General features: G+C 40.7%; 2 protein-coding genes and 1 long non-coding RNA gene across 6 annotated transcripts in view; 1 reads left to right on the top strand and 2 right to left on the bottom strand.

The window, feature by feature from the left end:
* The window catches only part of kif19 (kinesin family member 19), a 36,993-nt gene extending 32,585 nt beyond the window's left edge, over positions 1 to 4,408 (bottom strand). Inside the window, exons 1-2 of one of the 2 annotated variants that reach the window (XM_037755659.1) lie at positions 3,876 to 4,408; positions 772 to 852 (exon numbers count right to left, since the gene is read on the bottom strand). In XM_037755659.1, the coding sequence (XP_037611587.1) occupies positions 772 to 852; positions 3,876 to 3,914 (120 nt within the window). In that variant the 5' untranslated portion in view covers positions 3,915 to 4,408. The remainder of the gene's footprint in view (positions 1 to 771; positions 853 to 3,875) is intronic. The other variant, XM_037755658.1, reaches the window with a different exon arrangement.
* A 629-nt stretch (positions 4,409 to 5,037) lies between these two features.
* Positions 5,038 to 25,953, top strand: LOC119479679. Its single transcript, XR_005204736.1, has 4 exons — positions 5,038 to 5,048; positions 6,246 to 6,255; positions 14,646 to 14,648; positions 25,809 to 25,953. It is a non-coding gene; the product is annotated as an uncharacterized LOC119479679 (long non-coding RNA).
* Positions 6,076 to 25,978, bottom strand: part of ttyh2 (tweety family member 2) — a 70,663-nt gene continuing 50,760 nt past the window's right edge. The window contains exons 6-15 of one of the 3 annotated variants that reach the window (XM_037755538.1): positions 20,717 to 20,789; positions 16,157 to 16,226; positions 15,961 to 16,016; positions 12,905 to 12,997; positions 12,688 to 12,780; positions 12,165 to 12,307; positions 11,381 to 11,566; positions 11,217 to 11,295; positions 9,024 to 9,050; positions 6,076 to 7,331 (exon numbers count right to left, since the gene is read on the bottom strand). In XM_037755538.1, the coding sequence (XP_037611466.1) occupies positions 7,251 to 7,331; positions 9,024 to 9,050; positions 11,217 to 11,295; positions 11,381 to 11,566; positions 12,165 to 12,307; positions 12,688 to 12,780; positions 12,905 to 12,997; positions 15,961 to 16,016; positions 16,157 to 16,226; positions 20,717 to 20,789 (901 nt within the window). In that variant the 3' untranslated portion in view covers positions 6,076 to 7,250. The remainder of the gene's footprint in view (positions 7,332 to 9,023; positions 9,051 to 11,216; positions 11,296 to 11,380; positions 11,567 to 12,164; positions 12,308 to 12,687; positions 12,781 to 12,904; positions 12,998 to 15,960; positions 16,017 to 16,156; positions 16,227 to 20,716; positions 20,790 to 25,978) is intronic. The other 2 variants (XM_037755539.1, XM_037755541.1) reach the window with 2 other exon arrangements.

Here is a 25,978-nt window from a genome sequence, read left to right as displayed (position 1 = left end):
CTAGAGGGTGAAAGTTCAAGGCGTAATGTTATGACGAAGTAGTATGTCCCAATTGTATTCATACTGCAGCCTATATTAGCTGCTACTAGCATAACACGGCCGAACCTCTGACTGAACTGTTGGTGGTTGAGTTGCATTGTGGGTAATGTGACGATAACTGGTTGTGCTGCATCGATTTTGTTCTTTTTTTTCAACAATCCATCATGAGTCTGATGGAAGAGCACTGCTAAATTGATGCAGTACTCTTTCAAACAATTAACTGACAGAAAATGACTGCCTAACTGTGGGATGAATCCATAACAGACATGATTACTACTTGCTGCCCTAGTTGTAACTCTTTGTTATCATTCAAGTCAGACAGACACTAGGATATGTTTTATGTAAGGAGCGTTACACAGCTCTGCAGTGGTTGTCCAATTACACCCCAGGCATTCACTAAGGCTTATGAAAGAATCTGACTTTCATTCAGTTGTTAGAAAGGTCAATCTCTCTCTGCTACAGGTCTGAGTCATCCGGCTTTCATTTACAGATGAAATATGACATTTTGAGCTTTACAAATGAGCTGTTTTGAAAAAAGAGCTGTTGGCTTTACCGAGGTCCCTGCAGATACCTTATCTGTGCAGCCTCATGACAGGCAGGAAGAGGGTTCGGAAACAGAGACACACACCCACTGACCCCATCACTCATTCACGTGCATGCATACTGTATGCACACAGAGGTAAACAGGTCACTGACACACACACACACACACACACACGACAGCCATCTCACCTGGTCATCCACTTTGTGGGCCACGATCGTAGCCGCCTCCTCGTGCTCGGCATCGCTGAGCGGTCGGACCCTCAAGGCAACCTGCGACACACAGGGTGAAATTAGTCCTCCTTGAATTCAATCAACACAGAGATGTTTAATTTACTGAAATTAAAGGTTAGAAAATGAATTGATGGGTAGGCACAACATTTACAGCACACAGGAGTACTTTAGCTTCTACAATAAATGAGTTCTTATTTACAAAGCATGTGTGTGTGGAGTCTGTATTGACTCAGCTGTAGCTAGAGTTGTAACTGAATATGTACATGTGTTGAGAGTACTTGTGAAAGTGCTGAAAGAAAAGTGTGGAACAGGAGAACATTTTGGTTTATTTGTCAGTTGCAGCATACAGTATGTGTGAATTCCTCTAAACTCCCTCGATTTTTAACATCAAAATCAGTTTATAATAGGGGTGTAAGAAAATATCAATACACATGAGTATTGTGATATTATGTTTTGTGATACTGTATTGGCTCTCCAGAACACTGTATCGATTTTTAATCAACCTCTTAAAAATCCGACTGCCCGCTGTCAGGCCCGGACACTATTCAATCTCTCGGAGGTTGTAGCTGGCTCAGTTTTTAAGATGGCATTAAGGTACTTCACGGCCAGATTCTTGCCAATACACAGCCCTAGTTTACAAGTCATGAAACCAGGTGAATAATGTCTTCTGTGGCCTTCTGTGGCCTTCTGTGGAGGAGCTTTGTCAAGTCTTAGGAAATAACCCTGGAAGATTACATTGAGATTATCTTGGTTTGACATTTCAGAGTATAAAATGTACTGCAAAAAAGGGGATGTAGAATTTGAAATATGTAGGGATATAACCGGGCAGGGACAGTCTAAAGAAAGTGTAGGATCCAGTCTTATCAAAGCTTGACCCAGAGTAAGGACTAAAAGTCTGGATATCCTCAGCAATTTTGACCATTTAAAAAAGAAAGAAATTTCTCTATTACATTGAAATGCAATACAAACATTGCATGAGTAATCTTTTAAATGTCAAGCACAGGATGGAAGAATTCTTTCCAGTCAACCAGGTAATGAAAAACAGTCTTATTTAGATGGTCCTGGGTTTTTTCTGTGTGAATTTTGTATATTACCCCTGTTTTTACATGTTTTTTCTCTCTAGTTTCACGTCCCACAAGCCAAACACATGCAAGTTAGGTCAATTGGAAACTCAAAATTGTCAACAGATGTAAATATGAGTATAAAAGTGTATGATTGTATGTGTGTAGGTTGGTGACAGTGCACTTAAATGCCACCGCTACCTTTAATGTAATAAAGAGGTATAGAAAACAGATGGATGCATGGATTGATTATCCAATTAAACTCCACATTTAATCACTTCACAGCCTAAATAATGTAAATTTCTCCTTCAAAAATAAGACACAAATCAGAGTGATGGCATTTTCCTCACAATCAGCGACACTCAAAAACACACCTGCAATCTTAGGGGGTAAATTAGCCTTCCCTTATGAACACTGGGTAGCATTTGGCAGAGACAAAACCACTAATTGGGTGGAACATTGCATTATTACATTAATACACTCATGCACGGCCACCTTGTCGTTAATTTCTCTCCCTTTCTTCCCATAAAAACGTTCACAGATCATTAGGAAAGCGTTCGATGGGAGTAAATGGGACGAAAACAGACAATCACAGCGGTGGTGTCATGAACCAAGAGGCTGGCATGCATGTGACCCACAGACATACGCAGTTAAATAAGAGGAATGCAAAGGGGAATAATAAAGCACTCTCTCTGTCAACACCCTGTTGAAAGTGTATTACATGCTGGACAAGGGAGAGGCCAGGCAACTGAAACAGCCACTTTAATTATTCAGATATGGGTGCAGTGCAGGTCGTGTAAGGCTGGAGAATGTAAAATATAACACCAACAATGGATGCTGTTAGGAATATTAAAAGAAAAGTCTAGTTTAGAGTCTAGTCTAGATAAAAAATACACTTTGTTAGATACACCTGTACAATATAATGCAATCCAATGCATGCAAACTGGGGATTAGTAAAAAGGAGATGTAGAATTTGAAAGATGTAGGCATATAACTGTTAAACCATCAGGGGCGATTCAAAGAAGGTGTAGGATCCAGACTTATCAAAGCTTGACCCAGAGAAAGGATTAAAGTCTGGATATCCTCATCAATTTTGACCAATTAAAAAAGAAAGAAATCTCTCTAGAGTAGACCTGTACAATTTAATGCAATCCAATGCATGCAAACTGGGGATTGTGTAAGGCTGGGGAATCTAAAATATAACACCAACAATGGATGTTCTTAAAAATATAAAAAGAAAATCTAGTTATTTAAAAAAAAAATACAGAAAAATATACTTTATTAGGTAATAGTAACTTTATTGATCCTGAGGGAAATTCAAGTTTCCAGCATCACAGTACCATAGTGCAAAAACATGTTAGTAAAATGGCAGTAAAAAAGTTAGTAGTGCAAAGTACAAAAAAATATATCAGATATAAAAAATACAAGGAGATGAAGAAAACTGTTAAAACTGAATATAGTGCAGGGTAACAGCTGTGATACACAACTATTAAAAAAGTGAATATAGTGCAGAATAGACTGTTAAAAGTGAGTTCAGTGCAGGGTAACTCCAGTAGCTTAGTCTATGAAAGTGCACTGTGTGCATCTATCTATCTATCTATCTATCTATTATATCCAGAGGTGTTTTCAACCTAATATGTATTTAAATAGGAAGGAAAAACAATAAGAAACACCTCTTAAAGAAATGTAATCCAGTACAACACCACTTTGACCTCAGTAATCTGCATTTCAAACAATGTCAACACAAACTGGACATCATATAAGTAGTCTTTATGGCTGTATTGGATTGCATTAGATTGTATAGGTGTATCTAATAAAGTGGCCACTGAGTGAACAGTTAGCAGCACATTTCTGTTTTTACTGTTAAGATTTACTGTTAATAAACACTAACAACAGCTTGCTTGAGTAAAAGGGAAAACTCATGTAACCTAAAAGACAAAAACATTACAACTCAGAGCATTAAAATCAACATTAAAGCACATTATAGTAGTGTGGACTCACAGTTAGTTGGTGTTCCTTTGACTCTCCAGTGTCCTTCATGGTCACCAATGGTTCCCAACGGTCACCAACGGTCAGAGTGAGAACGATAATGAGTCAACGGTTAAACTGGACACTGGACCGTCCTCCTCTCTGTCTTCATGTCTTCACCTGCATGTCAACAAAACACCTGCACACACACTCAACACCTGTGTATAGCTGGTGTAAAGGCTTCAGACAGCAGTTAAACAACCTCACGTCGTGTCTTCTTGTCCACTTTAACGACCTCTCTTCGTCTTTAACTGTCAGTCCACCGTCTCTTGTTTTCTCCCTTTAAAGTGCGTCGACGCTCCGCAGCTCGTCCTCTGTGTGTTTCAGGTTAGAAACACGAGAATGATAATTCACCTGGCAGCAGACGGAGAGCTGGAGAGAGAGAGGTGGAGGTGGTGGAGCAGCCCAGCAGTCCACCTGCTCTACAGTCACTACTCTGTCTGGTGTGGTCTGGTGTCCTCCTCGCTGCTTCTCTCCGCTGTCCTGCTGCTGCTGCTGCTGGTTGCTATTAGTGATGTGTAGGTCACGAACGAGCCGGTTCATTGAGCCGGCTCTTTTAAAGGGACTGTTTGTAAGAATCAGAAATGCTTGTTAACAGCAACACCTGTGGCCGTTAAGTCAACGAAAGTCAGTGTCGGGCTCGTGCTTGTGCTTGCTCTACATAGACATGAACAAGCATCGCTCAAAACAAGCGATGCAGCCCCGCTGCAGGAAGAGAAACGTTACCGTCTCCGACCGGGTGCCGGTGATAACGTTTCTCGCTGCGGAGCCCCGTCACTTCATAAGACATAGAAAAACCTCTGTTGGAGGAGCTGCAGCATTTATTTCTGCACAAACATCCACTGTACATTCACTAGATATTCTCAGAGCTAAACTAACTCTTCTGCAGTGTGTAGTGAGCGCGCATGCACATCTAGAGGTGGAGCGAGACAGCGAGAACGCACGCATGAAGGCAAGCAGGCGGCGGAGCAAAAACTTCAGCCAAACGCGAGCGCGCATGTATCCCGACCCGGTACATTTATTCGTTTAAAAAGTTACAAACAGTCCCTTTAAGTGATATATGAGCAACATACTAATCATAGGTCAAAACAGCTAAAGCTAAATTTGTCTGAATTATAAAAGGCAGAAGTGGTAAAATGAAGAGCCGTTTGGGAGCCGAAAGAGCCGGCTCTTCTTGGTGAGCTGAGCCAAATGATCTGACTCACTAAAAAGAGCCGGAATTCCCATCACTACTGGAGATGCGCGTTCTGTCAAGCTAGCTACAGCTAGCTACATAATGCTAACAGCTACTTCCGCTTATAAAATAAAAGCCTGGATTGTATTGTTTTTTTCTTTCACAAATGCACAGTGGTGGAATTAACTAAGTACATCAAGTACTGTAATAAGTACACAAAATCGAGGTACTTTACTTGGGTATTTTTAATTGTATGCAAGCCTACTTTATAAGGTTAGCTTGCTTTTACTTTTACTCCACTAACCTTACCGGAAGTTATTGTAGACTACTTTATTTTACTCCACTACATTTATTTGACAGCTTCACTTTGCAGATTTAGATTGTTAAATAAATCAACGAATACTATTATTAATAATAATAATAATAATAATAATAATAACAGCAATAATAATAATAATTATTATTATTATTATTATTATTATTTATTTATTTAATAATATTTTTCTGAAATTATATTTTGCATTGAGAGTACTTTTACCTGTTGGTATTTTAAGTATATTTTAATGCTAATACTTGTATATTTTTACTCAAATAACATTTTAGATGCAGTATTTTTTACACTGTGGTATTACTTATTTTACTAAACCTATGTAAAATATCCTAATACTTCTTCCAGCACTGCAAATGCAAACATATATACATTATAGCTGCTGGCTATACGTTAACTTCTTTTTTTTTTACCTTCTTAAGTGTTCCATAATAACCTAATATCTTGGTATGTGCTACACTGCAGGAGTTAATAGTTTCCACAGAGCAGCACTTTTTGCGAGACTATGCTGACATCTGCTGGAAGAATAAAATAATACCTTACTGTGCCCACAGTTTCAAACAACTTGTTTGCCACAAAACTTTAGGACGCTTTAATCACAACAGTTTTCCCTGTGGCATTGTGCACCCAAAGGACATGAACACCCAACAACAAAGTGAAGACACATCAAGTTGTACTCAAAACGGATTTATTCAACTCACAATTAGACCCCATAGTTTTGGGGTCACACACAAAATTAAGCACCATTCTCAGTGCCTGTACAATGTAACATGCTTAAAGAAATGACACTTAAAATAAAAAATAATTATTAAACAAAACTGCATGTATTAAACCCCTACAGAACATAATTTGTTAGTCGATACAAACATGTACTGTTTGGATGTTTTGAATTTATGAAAATAATTACCTGAATATTCTCATTAATCGTAGTTAGAGCAGCACAGCTTCCCAAGTTATGACAGAAACTACAACTTTATTGTATTAGCTGGATTAGATATGTAGAGAACATGAATTAATTAATGGCCCTTTAGGAAGTACAAAAAAAAAAAAATAGTGATCCTGTGTGACATCGCCACACAAAACTAGAAAAAATATATAAAAAATTGGCACATTGTTTGAACAAAATCAAAATAAACCACATCAGGATGAGACAACTTTTCTGTTATTGTACAACTTATATACAGAAGCCGTGGTCTCCAGGAGATTTAGCACCAAAGCTTCACTTTGCAGGCGTGTCTGTGTGTGAATGTAAATAAATTATACCTCAACAATACCTCCTGCTGTGCGCTGCCAGTGCTGGGTTTGTACTTCACAAAATATCAAGCATGAAGCGTAACACATAGAAAATAAGATGTTTACATCGGCTGTCACATTTTTCCTCTTTGGAGACCTGAATGTAAGGTTTGTATTGTAAAAATGTTTTTACTTTATAGTGAACTATGTTTTACTGCAGTGAGAAATTAATCCTCAAAATTGCTTTCATTAAAGTTACAGTTTAGTCGTGTTTTACCTGAAGAACTCAGGTATATAAACCTTCCCTCAATGCTTCACCAATAGATGACAAAGCATGACAAACATATTAAGAGCATGTTAAGTTCGACAGCATGTGTCAGGAATATTTTTAGCAAGTTCCCCATAAAATGCCTCAGGGCAGAGAGGTGTGATTAATCATTTATGAGCATACAGAGAAGAGTACCGATGTGTTTCCATTGTCCTCCTGGACCGATGAGACGTTCCACGCTGCCCTCTGTGATGCTTGGTAGTCGCCACACACTCTTTTGTCTGTCGAGCGTGTGTTTGTGTGATCTGTGATGCTGTCCCCCCTCCTCGGGTCAGATAAAGAAGTCTATGCTTGGAAGTCGTTCCCAAAGTGTCTAATCTGTTCCTCGGTCATGGACAGATAGGTGGCCCGCATACTGGGGGAGTACTGTGGAGGTAAGAGGTAAACACACAGACACACACAGTGGACGTTACAAAGCTGATTCTGCGAAGCTAAAGGTTGAGGTTTCACAGTCTAATCATCAGCTAAAAAGAAAAAGAAAATGTCATGAAGGTTTAAAGGAGTAGTCTACTGAAAATCAATCTTTTGAGGATACATTTCTCACCATGTAGGATTGAAAGGCTCTGTAAAGATTGACTATGGCAGTGTCGTCATTTCACCAATAAATCACTAAATATGCTACTTGAACATGTAGATCTGTTACTTAAGGACAGAGCTGGCAAGGTGTTTCCTTGTTTCCAGTCTTGTATGCTAAGCTAAGCTAACTGTATCCAATAGCTCCGGTTTCATATTAAAGGCACAGTGTGTAGGATTTGGTGACATCTAGTGATGTGGTTGCAGTACAGATTTGAGAGCAGCATCAATCTTCTCATCTCAACTCTCAGCAAGAAAGCGACTTCCTTAAAATGTCATACTATTTCTTTAAAATTCCTCTCATTTCAGATCCTGCTATTCCAGAAGTTGTTCTCAATATGCTCCTACTGGTTTTTATCACCTGACCTCCACACCCACCTGCACACATTCTCCCAATTCCCTCACCAGCTACCCAGTATATATACCTGCCCTTTATACCCGCTACTACACCATCTCTGCATACCAATAACGACACTATTATACTATTTAGTACATAAAAAAAAAGATTCAGTATGTCCTAATACATAGTATGTCAAATGCAGTATGTCAACAATAACAGGATAATACATCGCATTTTGCAATATGCAAGTCAGCACGCTTTTCTGGCTATTCGGACCCAAAACCCTTTGCACTGCAGATATATGAGTAAGAGGGTCAAAGTTCAAGGCGCAATGTTATGACGAAGTACTATGTCCCAATTGTATGTATACTGCATGCAACAGTATTTACTTTGTAAGGGCAGCTGCAGTACGTACTAAAAGTAAAAAGAAAAAGTAAGCAATTTGAACGCAACCAATGTTTAGCCTTTTTTGTTCTTGTTTTTTCCCTGCCTGGCCTTTTGGACTTTGGCTTGTTTCCACTGAGTACCTGTTACTGGGTGAATTCAAGTCTGTGAATCCAAGTCGACTACAGTCGCCGTCTTCCACAAAGAAGCACGCCACAAACTTTTAAGAGCCACCTTCAACCTACAGGTGCCGAGTGTTTTATGCTCAAAAGATAGATTTTCTGCAGAATATTCATTTAACTCACAGCTACAAAACTGACTCAAGTTCAAACAAAATCAATCCATTACTCATTAAATGTACAATTAGTAACACGTCAATCACTTTGACATAAACAGTTACAGTGACATCCCTCTAAATCTGTTGGATAAAATAAATTCTATAGCCGTACACAACGCCTGAAGGCAGTACAAGCTATAGAATTGAATGACTGGAGCAGAGCTGCATGCACAGGGAGGCTAACTGAGAGGAGACCCAGAGACAGAACTACAGTACTATCCCGTGAACACCAGGGGCAGACAAACCCTCACTAACTCAAACAGACTTTCTGGAATGAGGACAACAGGTAGTGAGATAAGAAGCCATGCCAAACAGGAAAACCGCACAGGAACCAAACAAAGAGATGAGTGAGGTGGAGGAGAGGGGAAAAGACAGAAGATGCAACAGAGGGAGTTCACCCTGAGGAAGAGTTGAAAAGACTTACTCGGTTTCTATACTGCTGAGAGTATATCTCCAAAAGTTGATTAAAAAAAAAAGAGGAAATATAGAAATGAAAGATACAGACAAACACATGACAAACAAACAAACAGAAAATATATAAAAGAAGCTGTTAGCTGCAGACTACTGCATGATGCTGTACAGTTGAAGTCATGAGGGACAATTTAATTACACATCACTTACTGGCATTAATTAGGACAGAAGTCAGAAGGCAAAGTCACACACACATTTTTTTGTTAACTCAAGTTGGAACTAATAAGAAAGATGACTGGCATTAACAAAATAATTCTTCTTCATCTATAAAATGTATTAAAACTGTGGTAACAAACATAAAAAGTAGAAAATATATGAATCTTTGTTATATATTTCTGTGGAAATTAAGAGGAGACACCCCAGTTGAGTAGGATTAAAACAAATCAACTAATATATCTCACCATTAAACGTCCCCAGCTGATTACTTACAGTAAGACAATTGTTTCTTGTATTGCAAGTTTAAATATGCAAATTAGGCATTGTATTATCAAATCTGTGTTCATTTGCATATATTTCCAGAACAGTAATGTGAACATTGGATAAAGCCAGGTTCAAAATTTTTGTTTCATTTTGTTGACTTATAAGAGTCAAAAGTTTTTATTGGGGCTGTCAAAGTTAACGCGGTAATAACGCAAATTTGTTTTAACGCCACTGATTTCTTCAATGCATTAACACAACTTGCGTTTTTTAGGTTGTAGCAGGCTCCGTTTTAAAGCTGGATATACTGGTATCATATGAAACTAGAAAACCTAAGGAATCCATTGGTGCCAACCATGTTATACTAGCTTGTTGCTAGAGAGGATAAATAACGCTCCAAACTTGCACTACATTTTGGCGAGGAAAAACTGGCATGGCCATTTTCAAAGGGGTCCCTTGACCTCTGACCTCAAGATATGTGAATGTAAATGGGTTCTATGGGTACCCACGAGTCTCCCCTTTACAGACATACCCACTTTATGATAATCACATGCAGTTTGGGGCAAGTCATAGTCAAGTCAGCACTTGTTGATGTTTGCCATGTTATGATTTGAGCATATTTTTTATGCTAAATGCAGTACCTGTGAGGGTTTCTGGACAATATTTGTCATTGTTTTGTGTTGTTAATTGATTACCAATAATAAATGTATGCATGCATTTGCATAAAGCAGCATTTTTGCCCACTCCCATGTTGATAAGAGTATTAAATACTTGACAAATCTCCCTTTGAGGTAAATTTTGAAAAAGTACAAAATATGCGCTTTAAATATTTTAATCGATTGACAGCCCTAGTTTTCACAGAGGGAATTTTACTCTTTGCATCACTCAATAACTCAGAAAATACTCTCAACAGCCATAAAAAAAAATCAATTTTCTTTCCACTAGTCTGAAAGAAGACATGTTATGGAAGCAAAACAGCTCAAAATCTCCAAATTGACCGGTGAATGAAAAGAGACGTGTCTCCCCTTAAACCTCGCATAACAAAAAATATGCAATTTATCAAAAATAAAATATGTATTTAGGTTTTTATTTCCTGACCTGATGATCACAACTTGCCTCTTTAAATCATCATTTAAAAAGGTTGAAAAACACACTGATCTAAAGTCAATTAGATATCTGCAGAATGCACTTCACTGCTGCATTACATCACACACTTTTGCGGCGTGTTATTAAAAGGCCGTGCCCAATGAAAAATTAATCCAGTATGTTTCTATTTTTATCTCCGTGATGTACAGTAAGAGGAGACAAGTGGCCCAGCGAGGGGCAAATTTATTCACTGAGGAAGAAAGCATTTAGTGTCAACAGTGAGCGATTTTATGGTTTAAGACCCGGGTCACCCCCTCCTGGGAATTTGGCCTGAGAGAGGCTAAACGATGTTCACTTCATGATTAAATATTAACCACATTACTTCTCCTCTCCTTGCTTTGGTAGTGTAAGTCAACCTCGGTTAGTTATAGAGGGCAGAAGAAGGCACGACAGAGTTTCTTGTTAAATACCTTTAAGAAATTCTTTAAGGTTATTAGATATGGCTTAAGAGGAAGTGAGCTGAGTCACCGATGAATGTTATTTCTACTAATACAATTTCCTATGCTTTAAAGGCTAAATCTGTCTGTTAGCTCAGAGGGAAGTGACATCATAGGAAGGACTTGGCCTCTGGGACCCAACGCACCGAGGGGGGTGGAGATCCTCGTCCTATCAGAGGAACGTTCTCGTACCGCGGGTTTCCCCCGAACAGAGCCGTCTGGTTCCTGAGAAAGAGTAAAAGAAGGAAGCCGCTAAGACCAAATATGACATTTAGAAAAATTTGCTCCATCGTTATTTCCGTTCACTCACATGTACTCGGACACGGGGGCGTTGGAGACGGCCTGGGCGGGCGGGTGCAGGCTGTTCTGGCTGCCCATGCTGCTGCTGTAGCTGCAGAAGCTGTGCATGTTGGGGAGGTTGGGGTTCGGAGAGGCTATCCTCCTCACCCGCGGGTTGAACGGATCCTCCTCGTCGATGTCGTCGTAGGCTCGTTCCCTAGAGGAGGAGAGAAACATCAAGAGAGAGGGGCCAGATGGTTGGCTTAGTTAGTTAGTTAGTTTATTGGCAAACTGTGAGGTGTGCTGGAAGGAGAGACATGAGGCAAAGATATGGTGTGAGGTGAAAGGGACTGGTGCATGCCGGTGTTCTAAAAACAAGTTAATTATTGTAGTTTGGCCGCTGATTTGGCTGCTTATCAACATGGTCAGTAGTAGCAGCAGCAGCGGCTGTGACACACAGCGAACTAATGTACTTCAGCTACTTCTTCTCTGAGTCATAACTCAGTCAAATCTGAAGCGACACACATGATACACATATTTTTAGATTCAGTGTAACTCACTCGATATACTACTACTCACACAGGATATCATTATCTCAGATAATAACGAATAAACATCCATGAATCCGCTTAAAAATCAACACCTTGCAGTCACACAACTGAATTTGTATTTGTAGTAATTGTACAATTGTAAAATATATTCACACACACACACACGCTCTGGTTGGCTCGTACTGTACAGTAGCTGAAGCTGCATAGAGATGGCTGCAGGATGAAATGAGGCCGCTCAGGCAGAGAAGCCGAGAACGAACTGACCTGCAGGCAATTTGTCTCCATGCCCTGGGAATGGCACACAGCATGACAGTGAAGGCACAGGCTGCCAGGGAGGAGAAGAGGCAGAGGTAGAGTACACCCTCCACCCCGTCGTAGCACACCCCCACCATCGCATCCAGGTAGTCCTAAACAGGTCAAACAAATACTATAACACAGAGACAAAAAGGACGATGCACAAACCGAAGCACAGCACTTAGAGCGCTGGAGCGTGTGTCGTATCCAGGAAGACATATACTTCATTTGTGCACATTCAGTGGGATGTTCAACATTATTCATGTAAACTGCACTGCAGTCATGAGCCACACTGTTCAGGTTTAACAGTGAAGGAAAGTCACATATACGAAAACACAGCTAGAAAAAGTTATTCTCATTAAATTTGAAATTATTTCTGCTCTGTTCCCCCAGTTCCATTTTCAGTTTGGTGCTGAAATCCTGCGTGGCCACTTAACTCTCCTGTTGACCTAGTTGTGCTGCTGTGATGCCAATTAGGATGCAGTGAACGAACCTTGTTGAGCCCCCTGCAGTCCAGCAGGGCGGTCAGCTGGTGCAGACTGGCCTCCGAGGAGTTGAGCAGATGCTGGATCCCCAGTAGGTCTCTCTGTGGAGAGGTCACCAGACAGACAGTATCACTGACAAACACCAGAAAAATCCTTCTAATGCTACTCCTAAAATAATATGACTTCACGTTTGTGTGTGTGTGTGTGTGTGTGTGTGTGTGATACCTCAGCTGTAGGAAACAGAGGCACAGCAAACTGCAGCAGACCCTGGATCTGGATCTGCATGGTGGTCAGGGACCTCTGGAAAATGGTCAGAGGCTGCGAACAAGAAGTTAGAGGGAGTAAAGAGCATGCAAATGAAGAGTGAACACTGATCTTAAAGCAGCAATAGGCGAGATTGGAGCAAATATGATTAAAAAAACATATTTTTATAAAACGGTCACTATATCCTGACAGTAGTGCAGTGGCAAAAACAAGCCGTTTTAGTTGACGTAAACTGACGGAGCCAGCTTGTCCCAAATTATTACATTACAGCCCGTTTAGCGGCTGCCGTCTGCAGCGTTCTCCCTCAATACTGGACCCATTTCAGAAATAGTTGCCCGATTAGTCACTTAGACATAAATACATGGGAAAATAGGTTGAAAAATGCCAAAGTTACCCTTTGAAGGATAGCATCATAATGAAAGAGTCAGCTTACAGCGTAGAAAGTAAAGCTTCTCAAGGCTTTTTAATGGAGCTGTTGTCAAATGACATGAAGTTCTTGCATTTTCTTAAAGAGTATGTCGACTTATTGTCCTTCCACAAAGCGAAAACACATGGATAGCTAACATAATGGATCTTATTTTTCTATAATTTAATTTATTTGTTTATTCAAAAAGAACGAAACAATCTAGATAAATTAATAGCAAAAACCACCACTGGGCCGCTGATAAGAAACCCTAAAAATCTAATAAAACAGCAAGACAAAACACAATATCAATCAATTGAGTTAAGAGTCAGTAATTTGAACTTAACTCAATTTTGACCACATATAATACTATGTTATTGCTTTGTAGGGCAGTGAACTGATAAGACATATTGTATTACTACATTACAGTCTGTCTGTAATGTGTAGGTTTATGTTCCCACCAACAGAGGGCAAAATAAGCCTCCACATCCAGTATCATATAGGTGGATAAACCTGCCTGAAAACCTTCTGTCCAATGCCTCTTTTTAAATTAAAACATAATGAATTAATCTTTCACATCTCCAAAGTAAAAATCTTCACAGTCACCCAGCCTAACAAGAGTATCTGGAAACCCCCCCGGCCTATGTGTTAAATTGGAACAGGATATGCTCAATTACCTCGACCATCTATAAATGTAATTGCTTTCCAACGATCTGACATTTTTTTTCTCTTGATCTGGAAGACTGTCCGCGGTGAAACCGCTCTCTGCAGCACAATCTAACAGCCTGATCAGACATGGCTGTTTTATTTGAGCTCGTTCTGAGCCAAATAAAGTAAAAATAGGACAGAGAAAGTGGAAAGAGGAGGACAGAGAGACGAGATGACGCTGATAAGAATAGAAAAAAAAAGAGCTGTGGAAAGAAGCAGAGTTGACGCAGGAGTATAAAGCCCCAGAGCGCTGAAATACAAGGGCACGGAGGGCAGAACTACAGGGCAGCGCTGCGGTTCAGGCTGAGAATGTGTGATAGAGAAAGGAGAGCTGGTATGTTTGCCAATCAGTGTGGATCCCTGTATCTGGCAGCTTGCTTGTGAACTTTGCACCTGTTGGGGTATCTGTGTGGCAGGGAAAAGAGTGCTGACTTTGTTTACCAGGCGGGGTGACGGCTGTCTGCCCTCTGCTGCCGTGCTCTTGTTATCCGCAGGGCATGTCTACCAGAGCCAGATATAATAAGATCTGAGCTCCGCTGGGCCAGAGCACGCACAAATTGACTTCACCACTGACTGATGTCAGCGGTGAAGCCAGTGATGTGACCCATAATATCAACTCTGCTTCTCTGAAGAGGAACCTCACAATAAACCAGAATAGTTGCTGCAGTTTTATAGCCTTTTGTTGAGCAACTTTTTGACATGTTTTGTGCTTGTTTGCTTGATGCATGCCAAAGACTGAAGAAATACAGGAGAAAGAGACAGAGAGAAGAATGATGGAGACATCCTGGGAGATAGTGTTGGATGCTTTAGTGCTGAAGTGAGGTGAAGATAGGATGTAAATCAGACAGACGGGGCTGGACAGAGAGAAAGAGAACTCCCCATCCAGCACTGATTTAGTGGATTACAGGTCAAAAAATGTGGCAGTAGGCAGTATATTGTTGACATCATTGCGCAAAAATTCGATAATAACCTTTCAGCATATTGTAATTCAAATGTTCTGACAGAAAACTAGACTTCTATACCTCCTCATGGCTCTGTTTTCAGGCCTTAAAAAAATATAGCCTGTGACGGGAGACTTTGACCAATCACAGGTCATTTCAGAGAGAGAGCGTTCCTATTGGCTGTGCTCCGGCTGGTGGGCGGTGCTTGGTATTTCCTCAACTGATCTCAACATGGCTGCCGGGTCACAAACTTTCTCATTTTACAGCTAAACAGTACACTACAAGATGATTCTGAAAACATTTGTGGTGTAAAATAGGCATTACAGTAACAGAATATTGATTCATATTTGATCAGCGCTGCCTAGTTTGAACGTTTGATTGGACTTTGCGAGTGATTGACAGCCGGCTCTCATAGACGGCAGCTGGACGGCTGACTCCAGATCAGCTCTGATTGATTGTTTTCCTCCGGTCTGTGAAATCTTGCAGATGCCGTTAGGAGCACTGGAGGACACATGATTTTTTTCAGATTACCTGTCTCATGCACTACTGTCAGGATATAAATTAACTTTTTTTAATCATATTTGTTAAAATTTTTCGCACTGCAGATTTAAAAGTTTGAAAACAATTAGGTTGCATAAAACCATCTTTTCAACAGCATTTAAATGACTACATTTCAATATGTAGTGAGGACCTGCTGCACATTTAAATAAAGTCATTTAAATGCTGTTTTAACTGGTATTATGTAACGCAGACACTGGGCCGTAGCCAGGATTCTCCCTTAATTATTTGGATTTTTCATATTTTATTTATCAGTTAATGCCCTGCTTATAGACGTCTACAAAATGTTTGATTTTTTCAACTAAATGAAGCTGTTTTAACCGTGACATGTAGACATCTTATGAGCTGAAAATCACAAGTCTTATGTTCACCAGGTCACATAATATCACATTGATCCTGTTTCCTACCTGCTGGTAGGGGTTGGACTGAGTCTGGTTGCAGTAAAGGTAGTAATGAACAATATCTGTGAATAAACAGGGAGAAGAAGAAGCTGGTTAAACACATTTTAAACCATCATTTTTTACTTCACTATATAGTGTCACTGCCACAGCTTCATGCTCTCATAATTACAACATTGTTCCTATTATTCACTCTGAGACTCACCAGTACCGAGGAGGCCTTTTGTCTGGCTCATGAGGTACTTGTCAGGGGACACGCAGAAATCACTCGTGCCCTGAAATAAACACATTAGGCATGTGAGAGAACAGAAAACAGCTGAAAAGAATGAATGAAACGAGGAGGTTAAAAAGAGAAATTAATAGAGAACCATTAAGAGAAGGAATGAATTAGAGTGTCAACTACTCCACCTGATGTTAATAGCTCATTAACACTTCTTTTTGAAATCATTCTTATCACTTTTTGACACAAAAAGGAAAATAAAAGAGGAAAAGGCTGCTCTAATAATCCACGTTACCACGTCTAGACAGGAATACTTTTCAGTTCTGTCACTCAGAACCACTTTCACTCCACCACGCAGCGTTAACAAGAAACCTGCCTAGGCAAAATAACAAAAAGTGAGGAGCGGTTGTCTCCTTCGAAGTGCGCTGTCTGAATGCTAAATGTCCCTGGGGCTCGGGTCAAACACACTGTGGTGCGTAGCTTAACCTTCTCTGGGGGGCTAATGAGTTCCTCATCCTCAGCAAAGACCAAGCCAGTTTGTTCGAAAGGAGCAGTTCAGGAGCAGGTTTGTTAGACTTCCTGAAGGGAAAGCAGTGATTCTGTGAGTTCTTACTACCCGCTGTCTGTAATTAAGAGTTCTGCGAAGGGGTGCATTCATTATGCATTCACTTATTGTGTACTAAAGACACTAATTTAACTGCAGCCTACACACACACACATTAAAGATTCCCACGAAAGAAACACAAAAACATCCGACATGCACACCTGTGAACACAAAGAGCCTCAGAAAGACAAACAAACACACTGCTACACCACACTGGCACGCATGTTTCCTCTGGATGTTGGTGGTTGTCTGACATCATTAGAGTGCAGCAACACAACTCGTTCTCATTTAAAGTGGGACACGGCAGCAAGTCTGGCTGCAGCCGCAAGTACAACTCTGAGTCAGGGCGGAGGAGGTCGGAGAAAGCATTGCAGTGGTTTTCAGACACGCCGGTTTGACGGCTAAGTGGCCACCCTGCTTATATATCAGTTCCCTCTAAACAGTCCAAAACCATTAAAGCCAGTTCACGTGGAGAGATGCACACAGGTGCGAAAGGACTGATGACCTGTCCAGTGTTTGCTGCAGTCTGCAGCCTCTAAAAGCCCCCAGTAATAGATCGACTGGTGTCAAGAGTTAAACCATTACTAAAAAAATGCGAAATGTATTAAAGTCGTAAGACATTTGAGATTGAACTGAAGCAAAAATCTTCAGCCGATTGGACTGTTGCCAGGCCATTAAAGCTGAAGTAGGCGAGATTGGAGCAAAGATGATTAAAAAAAGTTATTTGTATAAAACTCGCTATATCGTGACAGTAGTACGTGAAACGGGTAACCTGAAAAAAATCATGTGCCTCTGTGTCCTCCGGTGCTCCTGACGGCACCTGCAAGATTTCACAGACCGGAGGAAAACAAGCAGTCAGAGCTGATCTGAGGTCTGCTGTATATGAGAACCAGCTGTCAATCACTCGCAACTCCGACCAAACGTCAAACTAGTCAGCGCTGATCAAATATGAATCAATATTATGTTACGTTTATGCCTATTTCTAAAGAAGTCGTAGTTTTGTTGCTTAAACCTAAACAAACTGTTTTGTTTATGTTGAAAACGTAATGTTTCAATTCAGTTTTATGTATTAGAACGTGTTGCTTTTAAGTTTCACTTTCACTTTTACAACTCAGTAGGTGTAGCAGGCCCCTACTGACCCACATCTATGAGGCTTATAGTGAACAATAACGCCTATTTAATGGCCTGATAACAGTAAAATCGGGTGCACAATTAGTCCAATAATGAATTATTCCATTGGCAAAATATTCATTAGATTTTATTAACTTCAATTTTGATAATGAAAGAAGCATTTATAAATCAAACATTCACAGATCACAGCTTCTCAGAATGGGAGGATTTGCTGCTTTTATAGGTTTTCTATCACTTTAAATGGAATATCTTTGGGTTTTAGACTAGATTAGTTGACCAAAAAGAGCTATTTTGAAAACATCACCTTGGGCTACTTCCAACATTTTATAGACTAAATGATTAAACAAATGACGGCCCTACAGAGTATTATGTATATCGCTAGAAATGTGTCATTCGTATTCAGAGTAGTGCAGACTGAACTGAGTCACAGAGCAGTACATCTGTCTAACCTTCACGCAAGCAGGTTAGACACACTCCACATATACAAAGGAACACACATATACAGGCCTGTGCCAAGACACACATACACAACACAATTACTCACACAAAGACATGATGTCTGCTGATGGAGCCACTGATGGAGCTACAGCAGATTGTTCATGTAATTTTTTTGTTCACAGCTGTTTGTATCGACGCCTGAGCAATTATGAGGCCTTTTTAAAAGCCGTGGCGTGGTGATTTGCTCTCAAGTGGAGAAAAGGCCCAGCGGACGGCAACCATAGAGTCCAGTCAGGGTCAGCTTCAGACAAACACCGCATCACAGATGGGTTACACAACAGGACAACGTTTGTGCATTCTCCTACAAATATCCAGCAACACGTGTCAATTTTTGCTCCATATATGCATGCAGTCTTTTCAATATAAACTTCTGTCTTTACAGGAAACAACTTGGTTAGGTTTAGGAAAAGATCGTGGTAAAATAATTATGGAAGTGGCGTATCTTAAGTACGGAAGTTACGTGACAAATAAATCAACGTTGACTTCTGGTTTCATAGGAAACAAACAACGGCCTCTTTGGCGAAAGTCAGCTGTTTTTGGACCCACCCATCCACCCCGACTTCCTCCCTACACGCCGTTTGTCGCTCACTTAAGCTACAAAACAGAGAGGTCAACATGTTCTTTCACTCATCAAGTGGCCACAATACAATGAACTTCGGTCTAGAGTAAAATAACTCAACAACTACTGGCCAGATTGCTTGGAAATGTGGTTATTTATGGTCTCCAGATGATCATTTCCAATGATTTTGATGACCCCCTGACCAGGCTAGATCAATTTCTCCTTGACAAACACTTCGGTCTGGAAAAAGACTGATGTTTGCAGATGTTCACGGTCCTCTAAGGATAGATCGTCATCTGACCTTTCCTCCGCTGCTTCCAACAGGCAACAATTCACATTTGTACACAAACAATAATGAAAATCTAACAGACAGATTCCCATGAAACTTATGGGATGCTTTCATGCGCTTTAAAGTCCTGCACCCGATTCGACTGTTATTGGGTCATTAAATGGGAGTTATCGGTCATTATAAGCCATATTCATGTGGGTCTTTTATTCCTTGTGAATCACGAAAGTGAATCAATGATAAAACCTACTAGTAGGTGTAGCAGGCCCCTTGTGGCCCATATCTATGAGGCTGATAACCGCTGATAACACCCACTTAATGACCTGATAACAGCCTAACCGGCTGGTAACTAATGGCTGGATTGCCGTGACATTTACAGTGAATATTCATGTTCCCCAGAGAAGGAACCCATTTTGATGTTGGTGTAATAGCTCTGTATTGAGCAGCGTGTTGAACATTGCATGCTTGCAGGATTATGGACTGTAAATCTTTCGTAGCATTGAGGAATTCACCAGGATTTCAACCATCGATCGGTGGACCACAGAGAGCGGAGACTTGCAAAGGAGACATTAAACCGATGGATGAAAAAAGGAGGATGAAACCAGAGACTAATTTGTTGTAACTGATCGCACCTCCCGCTGCTTTCTACCCGATGCTCATTATCTCCAACTTAAATTCACTCTTGTTAACAATCCCCTCTACAGCCCCGAGTCAAAACACAACATCCAACAACAAACCTGAGAAAAATAGCAAACACGCCTGAGGCAGGTGAGTCAAACACCAGCGCTCATCCATCTGATATTCTTTCAAATGCATCTCTCCGTTTTCCCATATCACTCTAATTCTTACCCTCTAGGTCACAGTCATTTGGGGACCATAATAGAGCGGAAAACACTGAGATTATTCACCTATTCAGCGCGATAGGCTTTAAAAGCTACAATTGGATTCCTGTAGTCATAATCCTTGACTTTGTATCAAGTTATTGAGGCTTGTATAATGATGCTGACAAGGCTTGGGTTTGGGATTTTGTTCTTTTGTTGGCCTATTTTCAGCGGTGTGCCGTTTGACAGCGGAGATCAAAAGCGTTCAAGGTGACAAGAAGACAAACCAAGATGAGAAGAAAAGTGAGATTGGGCAGTGAGAACACGCTAAAACCTTTTAGATGATAAAAAGTAACAGTAAAAATGTAATTAAGGCAAGAGAGGGTAGAATTCTGTAATGGCACACTGCAGATCTTTTAAACGCATCCATACACACATGCAGGTATATGCACATGTGCACTAGTGTATAATCACCTCTCCTCCCTAACCCCCACACATTCAAAGACATTTTTTCCAAGTGCACCGTGCGTGTAGTTAAAGCAATTCATCACCACTGTCACAGGCAAGACAAGAATTGATTGCAGACCAAGTTTACACTAGTTTATAAAGCGAGTCAGTCAGGGGGCGAGAAAGCGGAGCAGCTCACCACAGCAGTGGCCAGGTCAGCTCCCAGAGAAGTCCAGCTCAGGACCAGCGTCAGCACTCCGAACACCATCATCCTGCAGGGACACAAAGCAACAGCAAGGTCACAGAGCCACTCAGTACAGGAAGCACTGAATGTATATTAACTGAAGCCTCAGCAACCACAACATGACGGCATGGCAAAGCTTGCCATTTATCCAAATGAAGTAAAGTCTGTCATTTCTCCAATTGAAACCACTCCATTAAGTTCTTTCCAATAGTTTGTATTGATTACATATTTAGAAAACAGAGAGTAGCAAGGGTTGTCATTTAAAGGAGAAGTGTGTAGGATCTGATGGTATCTAGTGGTGAGGTTGCAGATTGCAACCAACTGAGGCCTCTGCCGTGTGCCAAGCAAAAACTACAGTGGCCGACAAGAAAGCACAAATAGCAGAGCCAGTGTGTAGAGTGTGTATGACTGTGTACGTGGGAAGTGAGTGGTGAAGCAAGAGAGAGAGAGCGGCGGCGTCGGGAGCGAGTAACGTTTTCGACTCCGGCCCAAGCAGGAAAAGTTAAGCCTACTTCTCACTTGATTTATTACCTCAGTAAACATTGTAAACATGAGTTTATGGTCTCAATCGCTAGTTTCAAGTCTTCTTCAATACAGCATGATGTTCATTTAGTAAGTTATGGTCCCATTTAGAGTCAAACAGACCATAAAGCAGGGGATGCTTTAGGGCGTGGCTACCTTGTGATTGACAGGTCGCTACCACTGCGTTGTCCGTGTTTACGTCTTACAACTTTAACCCTTTCACAGAGTGTTTTCAGTTCATGAAAGTTAATTATTACCTTTTTGGTCACCAAAAATGTCTTTATTCAGCGTTTGGTTGTACTCAGCTCCGCCCACTCGTGTCACTTCTGGTTGCAACAAAACCAAGATGGCGACGGCCAAAACGCAACACTTGAGGCTTCAAAACGGCAGTCTACAAACCAATGGGTGACGTCACGGTGACTACTTTCACCTCTTATATACAGTCTATGGATTTATAAGACACTATAAAGCTGAAAAAAGCTCTGTGGAGCTGAAGAAACGAAGAGTTGGCTGATAATAATTCTCTGTGGGTTCGTCACCACGAGTGACTCCTTTCACATAGTAGTCGTCACATGATCTAATTTTAATAAAAACATATGTATCATAGTCGCTTTAAGTTGGTCTTTTCATAAGACATGAGGAAGAAATAATAACAATGCTTTAATATGTAGAACAAAATCTATAATATATGCAGAAGACAAATGCATTAACAATCAAAACTAAAGCATTAAATTGGACTTTTTCAGATAATTATCAGCATCCTACAGCGGGAGTACTGTGATGCAAATGGAGCTATTTTCATACTGGTTTCTGTTATTGAAAGGAAACAGCTTGTGCCCCGAGGACCAGGAGTGGTGATCTCATTGTCCTGTCATCAACAGAAGAAGTCAGAGGTCATGCTTGTTAATGTGGGGGTCTGACTCTGCAGCCTCAACATACACAGCTGCTGCTGCAGCGCCACCGCGACTTCACGTACCGAGGAACGAGCTAACATCCGTTCCGCTGGCCTACATTTGAGTACGGCCCCCCTGGGCGGGTGACTGCTCGCTGCACCCATGAGGACAATAAAATGTGGTTTTGTTTTACAGCGGGCTCCCTCCCTGGTGATCTCATGGTATCCGAGAATGACATCAGAGACATGTGACATTGAAGGGAGAGAGATGAGGAGGTTTGGGTGTTTCTGCATGCAGGGGAGCAGAAGATCAATACATATTAAAAGATGAACTATCAGAGATCAGCTCTTGTTATGTGAAATAATCCAATAAGCTCCTGTTGATTTGGCACTTTCCAGATATTCCACTTATAGCATGTCACCTGTGTTTGAATATATTTTGGGTATATAAGCTCCCAACACTGAACTTACAAGCCACCACTTGTGTTCTCATTCTTCCTTTATCTTTTTACCATTTCATTCCTCTCTCTATTCCCTCACCCCTCTCTCCCCCTATCTTTTCTCTGCCTCCTGCCTCCCTCTTTATCAGTTTTTCACTCTTGTAGTCTGTCTCCTTCCTCGCCTCCGATACCGAGCCCTCTCGAGCCCCGACACTTAACAAGGAAGTAGATGGGAAGGAGAGCACAGAGTCCTTATCTTCATTTAAAATCAAGAAGCAGAACAGATGCAGAAGTTGCTAAGCGGTCTCACTGGTTCAGTGTGTTTTACCGCAGTAATGTCTGTGCGTATCTGCATACGGTCACATGGAAAGTATCAGTGAACTGAATGTTTCTGTGCCTTTCTTTTACTAATTTTGTGTGTCTAATACTTGTTTGTTTGCATTTGTCTGTGCAGCCCAGTCGTACAAAAAGGCATATGAATAACAGGATAATGTTTGCTTTTTTGGCATGTCCTTCTTACGTCATATAGCAGTGGTCTAATATCACAAACTAATAATACTTCGCTACAGTATTTAAGTATTTTTTGGGAGTATCTGTACTTTAGGAGTACTTTGGGAGTTTACTGCACTATATTTCCTAAATAAAATGTGTACTTTTACTCCGATACATTTCCCCTAACCATCTTTGTTACTATTGCAAGCAATCAGGTTTGGTGAATCAGTGGCCCTAGTTGCAAGTTACATCATTCACGTGATGGGCAAACAAAGCGCTCTCAAAGCCGTAGTTAATCTTTGATTTTCGCTCAAGTCCAGGCAGGCTCCATGTCAGATCAGATCAGGCTACTTGCGACTACGAGGGAAGGAAAAACTGGATTTTGTTCATTAAATCCGTTAAGTTGTGAAAACCTCTTTTGTCTTCAAGTGTAATGTAGCCTCCATTTTTAAGGTGGTGTACTTTTACTTTCAATACTTACATACATTCAGTATGAGAAAATTACTTTTGATACTCAAATACAGTAAATATCAGATACTTAAGACTTTTACTCAAGTAATATTCTAATAGGTGACTTTAACTTCTGCTAAAGTCATTTTCTGCAGTACTTCATCCACCACTATCATGTAGTCTGTACTAAATACATCCATGTAAATATGCTACGCTCAGTGTCTTAGTGACATAAACTAAAAAGTGAGAGAGACCACTTATGTCATACATGCTTGTAATATTCACGCCTCGGCGAGGCAAAATGTGATACTGACACGTTATCCTCTGGTGGACAGGCGGATCTGTCACACGCTTTGGCGTGTTGGTCTGTGCACACATGTCCATCCATCTGTCGGCGGTCCAAAGATAAATCCGTGGATCACAAGATGACCAATGGGATACGAAAGAAAAGTCTGTTAAACTAAATTCTGTTTATTATTTCTGACTTTTCTCTAATTCATGCTTTTCTCTTGTGAAATAATTAATATTTTCACCTCATCAGGCTTCCAAAAAATCCTCAAATAAAACAAACTGAGCAGTCTTTGGTTGAACTGGTTTTAAAAATAAGCCAAATATGTTGGGAACCATTGGCGTATGTGTCTGCCAGGCCATGCCAATTTGACAGCTTGTTGTTGCAGGGTGTGTGATGCTGAGGCTGCTGGAGCTTCTTTAAACAACTATGACACTGGGTGACCGGGCAAAAAGGGAGAAATGCCCTCTGATCTCCTCCTCAGGGAGCAAGACTGTGTTCAGTGTTGTGCTCTGCTGGTCAAAGGGGATTCACTGAGCTTTACAGAGTGGCAGCAAATCGGGTGTAAAGCTGACGCAGAGCACATCGAGGCAAATGAGCAGGGCAGATGATGCTAGTGTGCACTCACCAAGGATGAGGTCATGTCACTCTGAATTAAATCAGCGTGGGAAGTTTCTTCTTAACACTCAAAAATACCGTTTTTTTTTGCTGTAAACTGCAGTCATGTCTCAATACATCATTATACAAACCATCATTATATGATGTGTCAATTAAAACTGAGTGAAATGAAAGAGATGTGACCCTCAAAGCAGAAATGTAGGAGTCACACTGAGATCATGCTGCCAACGCCAATTAGCCATTCGTCATAATAATCACATCATCGTTCTCTCAAGTTCTTATTTTCGCTTCTGCCTTGTGATTGTCATCTCTCATCACTTAGACCGCACCTCATTATATCGTGTTTATGCGTCTTGAACAAATCATAACAACTTTCTCACGAGTTGTGACTTTGTTGTGCAGAATGTCTTAACTATCTAGATAACTGGGCAGTGTCACATGGACTTTACTGAATTAATGAGTGTTCGTCTCTGGAGCTTGTTCGCCTTTTCTCAACAGAACAATTACTGGTTTGCGTGTGTCTGATCATAATATAGTGACTATATTAGGTGTATACTAGAAGTAATTGTATACTTATGATATCACTCTAGAGCTTTTTGCAACCTCTTCAAAGTTTGAAGAGGTGCATTTTTAATAAATCATAAAACAACCTGCTATGACCTGGATTTGCAGCTACTGTACCGTGGCCCGACCACTCCTGCTGACTCAATGAATATTAAAGAGCTGTGTCATCTCCATACATATGGATTCTGCACTTAGTATACCGTCCTGGAAGGTCATCTATTTTGTATAGAGGCAGAACTACAAAGACCCAAGTACACTTCCCTGTGGTACACCATAAATACATGGCTCTAGTTTGACCTGAAAAGGTTGAGTTCTCCGTTGTAGACAGGACTGACAGCATTGCATTGTAATGCTGTTTAATCAAGTGTTTAAAGCTAAGGTTGGTATTCTTCAGAAACTAGCAAAAGTATGCTAGATTTTAAAAATGATCCAACCAAAAAACCAAGCCCAGTGTTGCCAACTCTTTTCCAATGAAAGTAGCAAGCAGCCAAGTCCCTAAATCTAGAGAGAGAGTTGCCGAGTCGGCAACACCGACAGTCCGTCCCTTCAAGCCTCCCTCTGAAGCCACTTCCCCACAATTATCATTATGAACGTAAACAACAAACATGGCTATTGTTGGTACTCACAGCTGACAAGCTAGCAGTTTGTGGAAGACTTGATTTGACGCGATTGGACGAATATATTGGCTATCTGCGATTGACTGAATACATCTCAGCTGCTGCTCGGTGGGCAGAGAGAGATACAGCGGGGAAAACGACGTGCAGAATCGGTATATTTTAGCATCTAATTCTGTGAAATAAGGGTTTAATTTGACCAAACCAGAGTTGGTGATAGTTGGAAAGACTAACAAAGACGGTTTTGGTGAGTTTTATCTTGTTTCTGTCGAGTTTGAAGAGAGTTTTACGATGCTCCGCCGCTAGAACAGCTGATCGCCCAGCTGATCGCCCAGC

This window comes from Sebastes umbrosus, chromosome 20 (genome assembly GCF_015220745.1).
Source record: "Sebastes umbrosus isolate fSebUmb1 chromosome 20, fSebUmb1.pri, whole genome shotgun sequence".
Lineage (NCBI taxonomy): Eukaryota > Metazoa > Chordata > Actinopteri > Perciformes > Sebastidae > Sebastes > Sebastes umbrosus.
Note: the sequence above shows the minus strand (reverse complement) of the source record. Positions and strands in the feature narration are given on the sequence as shown.